At 45.6% G+C, this 8,991-nt stretch overlaps 1 protein-coding gene across 1 annotated transcript; it reads left to right on the top strand.

The window, feature by feature from the left end:
- Window positions 1–1,390: 1,390 nt before the first annotated feature.
- On the top strand, window positions 1,391–4,038 carry TCF21 (transcription factor 21). The gene is made up of 2 exons (XM_006884973.1): window positions 1,391–1,840; window positions 3,949–4,038. The coding sequence occupies exons 1-2, from the start codon at window positions 1,391–1,393 to the stop codon at window positions 4,036–4,038; spliced, it is 540 nt and encodes a 179-aa protein (XP_006885035.1).
- Window positions 4,039–8,991: the final 4,953 nt, after the last annotated feature.

Raw genomic sequence — 8,991 nt, 5'->3', positions numbered from 1 at the left:
GCTGAGCCAAAGCCTTACAAACCTTGCTTGGATTTGACTGCTAAACCCTCATCTTCAGTGTCTTACTGCAAAGAAATAAACCCTGGAGAAGAATCTCAGTAAAGTGACTCATGCATTCAGTCTTCTTGGTTTCATTTTACCGCTTTCTTCACTTCTGGCTTCCTTTTCTGTTCTAGTTACTCCCTCTAAGACTTTCTTATTCCCCAGAAAAGAAGCCTGGGGCTGGATTGAGGGAAGGCAGGGAACTCTTCTCAGAGAGATGCTACTGCCCTGTGTTTTACAATGTCAATCTCACACCCTGGGAGCAAGGAGAATTTAAAGAAAAGGCCTAGGAATCTGCCCCTTAGTTAGGAGTCAGAGACCGAAACCTTCCAAAAAGAAGCTCAGAATTCAATCAGAAAGTGATGGAAAGGATGCATCACAAGAAACCGGAGCAAGATGATGTCTGAGGCCAACTAAAAAATGCATTTCTAGGAAATATAAGGAAAAGTTGAGAGAGAGAGAGTGTGTATGTGGTTGTACAAGGTCACACTGGTGATTCCTTGAGATGTCTTTAAACTAGAAGTCTAAAACCAGATGCATTATCATTCTTCTTGCTCCTTTTTTCCCCCCCTGCCATCTCTATAACGATTCTAAGGGGCACTAGGTTTTTCTTTCCTTTTTTTTTTTCCTTTTAGCCCAGGTAAAGTGAAGAGACATTTAGAAAAGCTACAGGATACTTAGAGGATAGTGAGAAGCGGCAAGTGACCCCTGCCTTGATTTTAACTGATGTTGTTGTTTTCCTTGAGGTGGTAGAGATTTGTGACCAAAATGCCCAGGGGAAAAAAAAATGCCAAAATGATCTGGTCCTTTCCACAACTTCTTTGAAATAACCTGCTTTCCCCTCTGAAGAGGTAGAGAAGATTTTGGGGTGTGAGTAGGGACCTAAGAGGGCTGGGTGGGGCTCGCTTCTTCCCAGCCGGAGCAGCAGTGGGAGGTGTTCACAGGTTGAAGTTGAGTAGATTTGCATGACAAGTTGGGATTGAGGGTCTGTGCTGGAGGTAGAGTTTCCCGGGGATGGGAAAGGGGTCTAAGAGGGTGGCTGGGGCCTACCAGGCCCCTCCCCTGGGCTGCAGGGATCCGCCTCTCTATTCCCCAGATAAATTCCTAGTGTCCACCAAATTCCTCAGCGCTCTCTCACACTCCCCTACGGCCACTCCAACTCCGGGGGTGGGGAAAGAGAGCGCCCTGCTCCTTCCCGCTGAAGCCCTCGCCATTCCTCCCCACAGTTCTGCCCAAGGGAAGCGGAGCAAGGCCCAACCAGACCCTCAACTCTGAACACCAAGGGACCAGAGGGATCGGTCCTTCCTCCTCCTCGGCTCCTCTCACTCTCACGCCCTCGGCCGCAAACATGTCCACGGGCTCCCTCAGCGATGTAGAAGACCTTCAAGAGGTGGAGATGCTGGAATGCGATGGCCTGAAAATGGACTCGAACAAGGAGTTCGTGACTTCCAACGAGAGCACGGAGGAGAGCTCTAACTGCGAGAACGGGTCTCCCCAGAAGGGCCGGGGAGGCCTGGGCAAGAGGAGGAAGGCGCCCTCCAAGAAGAGCCCCCTGAGCGGTGTCAGCCAGGAGGGGAAGCAGGTCCAGCGCAACGCAGCCAATGCGCGCGAGCGGGCCCGGATGCGGGTGCTGAGCAAGGCCTTCTCCAGGCTCAAGACCACCCTGCCCTGGGTGCCCCCGGACACCAAGCTCTCCAAGCTGGACACGCTCAGGCTGGCGTCCAGCTACATCGCCCACTTAAGGCAGATCCTGGCCAACGACAAGTACGAGAACGGCTACATTCACCCGGTCAACCTGGTAAGTTGAGTGACCCTCGCGCCCCCGGTGCCTCTGCCCCAGCGCGCGCCCTGTCCAGGCCCCCTGTGCACGGGGTGTGAGTGCCCGCCGGGCTCCAGGGTTGGATGGGGGTGATCACAGGCCTAGACCCTCTCGGAATCAGACTGCGGTCCCCACACAGCCCGGGCTCTCTTCCCTCTCATGATTTATGTCCTTGTTTGACGTGGCAGCCCAATTAGAGATTTGCAAGTGCATTAAGCTGGCACCGTTGAAAGAACCTCCGCGCCTGAGCCAACCCAGCCGCTGGCGTGGCAGGCTGTGGCAGGACCGCGACACTGACCAGGCTGCGCGCACTTGGAAGGGTTTCCCCGGGATTCTCCTCTATTTACCAGAGTTTGCTCCTACTGGACTGTATTTGTTTTATTAACCCTTTTGTTCTTCTTTCAGCGGAAGACTACAGCTTGATTTTCCCTTTCTAATTCCTGGAAACAAAACCAAGTCAATCGGGTTGGGTGTTGTTTTGGGTTTTTTTGGGGGGTTTTTTTTGGTTTTTGTTTTTCCAACTCCAACTACATTTAGGCCCATTTGATAATGACACATCCAGACACCTCCCCACAAATTCATGAAAGTCCTCCAAAACTTCACCAACTAACATTTTAAAATGTCAGATTATGTAGCAAAGATCAGCATAATCGGTATAATCTCTCCTACTATTTGAGCAATAAATAATATTAAAAGAGGCCAGTCTCCTCCAAGATTTAAGAACGTGCTGTCTTAGATCTTAGAGAAGCTAATGTGCTTTGAATTTAAGGTTAAAAGAAAAACAACAAAACTACTAAGATTCTTGAATGATCTTTGACCCTATTTTTTCTCCAATGCATTTTACCATTTAAGAAATCCATCTGAATTCCTTTTTCCCGTGATTTAACTTTAAAACTTCCAGGCTTTAAAGAAAAACAACAATAACTTAGTACCACCTCTGTTTATATATGATAAGAAGAGAGATTTTTCTCTTAAAAGTCAACTCTTATCAGTCAGCACTGGTCAAGAGTGCTCTGAATTGTCTTCACACAAAATTGGTTTCAGGAATTGGGGGAAGGGGTCTGCAAAAACACATTTGCCCTAAAAATTTTTCTTTTATAAAAAAAATTAAAAATTGGAGTGTTGTTTACCAAAAAATAAGATGGATAAATAGCTTTTAAAAATCCAAAACAAAAATGAAAGTATTGCCTAAAACTTGTACACTTGCTACTGCCTTCTAACTTTTTATGTATGTTGCCTTTGAGTTGACCTTTCAATTTGCACGAGACCTTAACCACTGCGCCACCAGTGGTTTAAAAAAATAAAGTAGCTGTATTATAAAAATAAAACAAAGTCAAGAAAGTTATGCTGCCAGAGTCCAAAAATACTATCTTCAATATGTGTGTGCATATTCTTTCACTAGGATTATTTTTTCTCTCCCGTTAAGAGCTAGTTATTAAATTTGAAGCTGTAGCGAAAACAGTTTGTGATGGATGAGAGTGCAATGGAGGAAAATAGATGGGACAAGGGCAAGAGGACTCAAAAACCTCACTCCAACCTTGAAGGACCACAGGGAGCAGATTTCCTGGAGCCCAGGGCCCAGTGGGTGCCAGGTCTTCATCTCATGGTCACCTCCTCCTCCAGGCTATGGCAACCATCAGCCACCCTGAGAGCATCTTCTGCCCGTCTCCAGTATGAATCCGCTTTGCTCTTACGGGAAAGGCCCCAAGCCACCCGCGCTGTGACGAGGCACCAACGCTGTGGTGCGCTGTATCCCAGCCCCTAGATGGTACTAGCTACATATTGTTGTTATGTGCCATTGAGTGGACGACTGCTCCCGGTGATCCTATAAACAATAGCTCTGAACCGTGCTCTCTCCTGAGCCAACTTCATTGTCTCTGACACACCTGCCCCGATTGCCACAGTCACTGTGTCAACCAGTCTCATCCTGGGGCTTCTCCTCTTGAACTGACCCCCAAGCTTACTAGGCTTCACACACCTAGTAAACTGACAGAACGAATCTCTCCAATCCACCGAGTCCCTCCTCCCCACCGACCTTGAGTCCATCTCCTCCACCGCCACTTACCTCCTTCTTCTCTCTCCTGCAGACGTGGCCCTTTATGGTGGCGGGGAAACCCGAGAGTGACCTGAAAGAAGTGGTGAGCGCCAGCCGCCTGTGTGGGACCACGGCGTCCTGACCTTGGAGGCTCGAGCCTGGGAAAGGCGCGCTTCCGGGGGGGGGGGAGCTGGGAGCGGCCCGAGGGACCCCTGCCCTTCCTGCTCTCTGTCCCAGCTTCCCCCTCCCAAAGCTCCTCTCCTGTCCCACCCTGCGAGAACACTTGACAGCGGACGAGGAGATTCCTTTCCAAACCAGAGGAGATTAATCGGGCAACTTGCAAAGACTGCCTTCTATTTAACTTGATTAACTTCTTCCGTGAATGACTGAGTGTGAGCCTTGCTGGTCCAAGTGCAATATGTAATTATAGATATGTAAATCGACGAGAAGAGCCTATCGACATGTATCTTTTTTGTACAGTATGTTGTAAAAGGTAGATCCTAGAATAGCTGACTTTGACAGTCACATTTATAAAGTAATTCACTTAAAGATATATTTTTTCCAAATAAGTTTTTGTTACTTTCAAAAATAAATCTTTCTTTTATATTACTAAATACCCTGACATTGGTGTGATCTTTAAAATTCTTTTGGACTACAAAAATGGGACATATGGGGACAATCAGGTAATCAAAATTGTTCTTTCAAATCTCCACCTAAATCTGAACAGCAAATGATTAATTATGATTTCCATTCAGGTGATATGGATCCTATTTCAAAGGGCTTAAAAAAAAACGAAACCTTTCTTCTTCCAGATTTGCAAATTACCTGCAAGATAATTAGAAATAATAAAAATGAAGACAAAGAATGGGCAAGATTAAAGATGTTATGCAGTTCAAGAAAAAAAATACCCCAGATTAGGTTAATCCGCTTGTTTTATATTCTCAAAACCTGATTGCTGATACGCGGGCTGGGCCACAACCGCCACGTCTTAAAATTTTGAGGTGTGAACCCAAATAACCCTCATTGGCACCCTGGCAGGGAAATAATAGAAGCTACGAGAAATGTAAATTCTGTAACCTTTACGCTAGACTTTTCAAGCATTGCATCTTTCCTGTTCATGAATGTAGCACCCCATGCAATAGCGCAATGTCAAGCGCGCGCGTCCCCACTTTTGGGCTGTGGTTAGCCAGTGCATGCAGCCCCCGCCTCGACTTCCGGCGCACTGGGCTTTAATTTAAACATCTTCCAGGCTTCGGAATAGTTCGTAGGGGAAGATTAAGTTGAGATAAACAGAGAGGCAAGGCTGAGGAGTCTGGGACCCAGCTCCCTCACTGCCCCAGCGCAGCCCGCCGAGGCCGATGCGCCAGATGCCACCGGGGCTGTTTAATGTTCGGGGTTATGACCGGACTGTTTACAAGACGTCTTCGGTTATTTATACTGTTATTCCTCGCAGAGGGCCTTGAAACTTCCGCTTCGTTTGCTCTTTCTTTTCGACTTTTTTCCTCCTTTTTTCTTTTTCTCAGTTCAGTTTGGTACCTGGATGAACAGCTTCCTCCCTCTCAGCACTTCCCTCCAACACCAAAGGCCAGTGAGGGCCAGCTCATTCAGACAGCTTTGCTTCAGTGGGTTCTCTGATCGTTACCATAGCAACCAAGCGCCGTGTTCCATCCTCCTGGGGCTGGGAACTCTCTCCCACTTACTAATAGTTTGCACTTTGCCAGGTTTTCAAGGTGTTTGATGGGTCACCTCTCCATTCGATCTTTAAACGCACGTTTGAAGGGGCTTGGGCCACTTTTCCAGAATCAGGATACGGTTGTCCGTTTCGTCAGAGGGGCTGTGCCTTCCCCTCCACCGATCCAGAGTTCATGTGAAGGAGAATTCTGATAAGGCCAGAGACAGCTTTCAAATACTGCAATTTTTCCAAGCACCCCCTGAAGTTTTCACAAACCAAGTGTCTTAAATTCTGAGCCATCTATTCAGATGGCCCCGCAGAGAAAGAAGCACATTCTCTTTGCTCATGTGTTGGCAGTCCCAAACTGCAGAGGAACAAGGGCTGTTGTTCTTGTTGTTGTTTATGTTATTTATTTTGTTTTCATTCTTAAGTGGCACAGTGGCTTTATTGTTGGACTGCTAGCCAAAAGATTAGCAGTTCGAGCCCACTTTCTGCTCCTGATGAGACAGATAAGGCTCACCTTCAGAGTTACAGCCTGGGAAAAGGCCCGGATCTACTCTGACCTACTCTACCACAGTGGACTACACTTGCTATCTGGAATTTGCAGCCTTTACTTTACGCATAAAGCATGACCTATGAATACAGAGCATGTGATTGAGCCCTGGTTCTGCCTCCATCTCTTTCCAGGAAAGGTCGGGATTCTTCCCATCTCCAGAAACAGAAAAAAGTAACAATGAAAATTATTATAATCATCATCGTCATACTGTACTCTTTCATCTCATGAAGTCTTAATGGGATTCAAAGTAATTATTTTGTTAAAAAAAAGAAAAACCTATTCATTTTGAACTTGGAATTTAGCAATTCCAATCCATCAGTAGCTCTTTGGGGACAAAAGGCCTGGGGTTCTGTTCTAAAAACTATAACCTGTGTTGTGTACTGCTGAGTTGGAACCAATCTATAGCTCACCCTTAACTGGGTTTTCAGACACAGTAAATTGTAAGGAAGGAGATTGCTCATCTTTCCACCTTGAAGTTCTGAGGATTGTTATCTGTCCATTAGGGAGCTCTGGTGGCCTTTTGGGTAAAGGGTTGCACTGACAACCCAAGGAAAGGCAGTTCAAATTAATCAGTTGCTCTGTGGGAAAAGATGGCCAAAATCATCTTGTGCCAGTAACAGCCTCTGAAAACTAGGCTAGAAGGTCAGCTATGAGTCAGTTCCAACTCCATGGCAATGGTTTGTTTTATTTATTCACTCATTATGTTGCTATTGTTATTGAGTAACGTATTGGGCTGCTAACTGAAAAATCCACCTGGGAAATGCGATGGAGGGTTGCCATAAGTTGGAATGAAGATGATTGCATTTGGTTTTGTTTGATATTCATCCAATGATACACAATGAGTAACTTGTGATGATCTATCTGTGACTAGACCCAAATTCATCAGAACTGGAAGTCTTAGGCAAGAAGCTCAAAAGGATGCATGGGTTTTTGTTTGTGTTTTGTTTTTTGGGGGTTTTTTGTTTTGTTTTTATGTGCAGCAATGTGTTTTTCATTGCACAAACTAAAACATTTCTCTTCAATCAACACAATCTTGAAATCTCTGTGTCACGTTCCATCCTCCTCAGTATCCTACAAATTTGTCCAGAACTCTTTACCTATGAAATTATTTTCTAGAAATCTAAATTCAGAATAGTCAGATATTTTAAAAATAAAAAAGGGCTTGATACTATCAAATGAGTGCAGAACACATTAGTATTTCTCATCTTTAAGGTGCTGACCCCATTCCAATCATTAACCTCCACCTCAGAGCCTGGGAATCTCATGATTTCCATCTAAATAGAACAGCCAGACAGTGAGAACAACTGAATTGTAATACCAGGAGCCCCAGGAAAGTGGTAAGGTGACCTCCATCCCATACACCCCCATCTAAACATCCCTAAATCCCTTGGGGCCCCTCAGTTATCACTCCCAATTCCTTCCCACACCCCCCCACACCCCCTCCATACTGCTTCCCTTGAATTAGCTCAAGTACAAAATATTGAGCTCTATTTGAAAAGGAGGACACTTTAAGTCATTAGTTGAGACTGAGAGGTTGAAAGTGTCCTGTCATGACCTTCTGGTCATGACTTAGAGAGATATGTGGAGAAAGAAACAATTACATTTTAGAAGCACCTGTAGAAACCCGGAGGAGAAGGAAGCCTCTCACTCAATCTATCTGTCACTTCTCAGGACCCACAGGTGAAGCTTCAAACTGGACTGTAACTTGAGTGAGAGAAAGCCTCTCCTTCTCTTTGCTTGTTTTTACAAGCAATTCCCTGTGCTATGTAGACTTTCTCACAGTCAAATCGGAAACATCCTTCTGAAAAATAGCATCAATAATAATGCTTCTGTATTTATTGGTTGTAATCAGTGATCAGTAACAACAATAACAAAACCCACTGAAAAGTATCCACTGAGATCTTTTAGCTAGACGGGCTTCAGCGCCTGCCCCAGTCACCTGCAGAGCTCCTAGTTCATATTCCCTCATTCTAGGGTTTCCCAGTAGAGTCCAGATTTGATTTTAACACGCTTCCTGCTTTAGCTGCACTTTGAAAAATACTGTTTGGGCATTTGTCTCCTTAGGGGAACTAAAGGAGTTAATTCAGAGAGAACGAAAATATTTAGAAAATGTGTTTTAAGAGGCTGCCTTTTTCTAGGCTCCAGTTTGATTTCATGTTGGTTTTATTTCATTTTCTGCTCACTCCATGATGATGTGAAGTAGATTCTGGTGTTTGAATGCAAATTTGAAAATCAAATTACTTAGCTTCCAAAAAGAAAATATTTACATGATCTTGGTATGCTGATGTGTGTGCTTTTTCATCCAGCACCACCAATGATCAACTTTACCCTTTTAGAAAAGCTGCCTCACCACCGCATACGTAACAGAGTATAGAAATGCTTCATAGGGTTTTCTGGTTGTAATCTTTACAAAAGCAGTTGCCAGGTCTTTCTTCCGCAGAGGCTCATGGATGGGTGCTAATAACCAACTTTTGGTTTAGCAGCCTATTGCGAACAGTTTGTGTCACCCAGGAACCTAATGGGACCTTTAAGGAGCGCAATCTCAGAGCAGGGACTGGTTCCCCTGCCATTCTTAAAGATCAGACTCTGTCAGTCTCTCTAAGTCGAGGCCAGATAAGACGTCACCCTAATAGGGGAGGTTGATTTGCTGTGGGCTGGTCCCACGAGTGACTCGTGGTTGTTTGTCTCGGGTTGGAGTGGGGATCTGCCCGGCGGTGCGCACGGTGGCGCAGGCGCTAGCGCGGACCCTGGCGCAGGCGCTGGGACTCGCAGACCAGACAGGGTCAGACGGTGGAAAAGGATTCACTCTTTGACGCTTTTCCGCTTTGGAAAAAATCGTGAAAGTAGGCGGCAGGAGGAGGAGGAGG

This window comes from Elephantulus edwardii, unplaced genomic scaffold (assembly GCF_000299155.1).
Source record: "Elephantulus edwardii isolate Elephantulus edwardi_28Jun2011 unplaced genomic scaffold, EleEdw1.0 scaffold00039, whole genome shotgun sequence".
NCBI lineage: Eukaryota > Metazoa > Chordata > Mammalia > Macroscelidea > Macroscelididae > Elephantulus > Elephantulus edwardii.
This window is presented reverse-complemented; position numbering and strand designations above follow the sequence as displayed.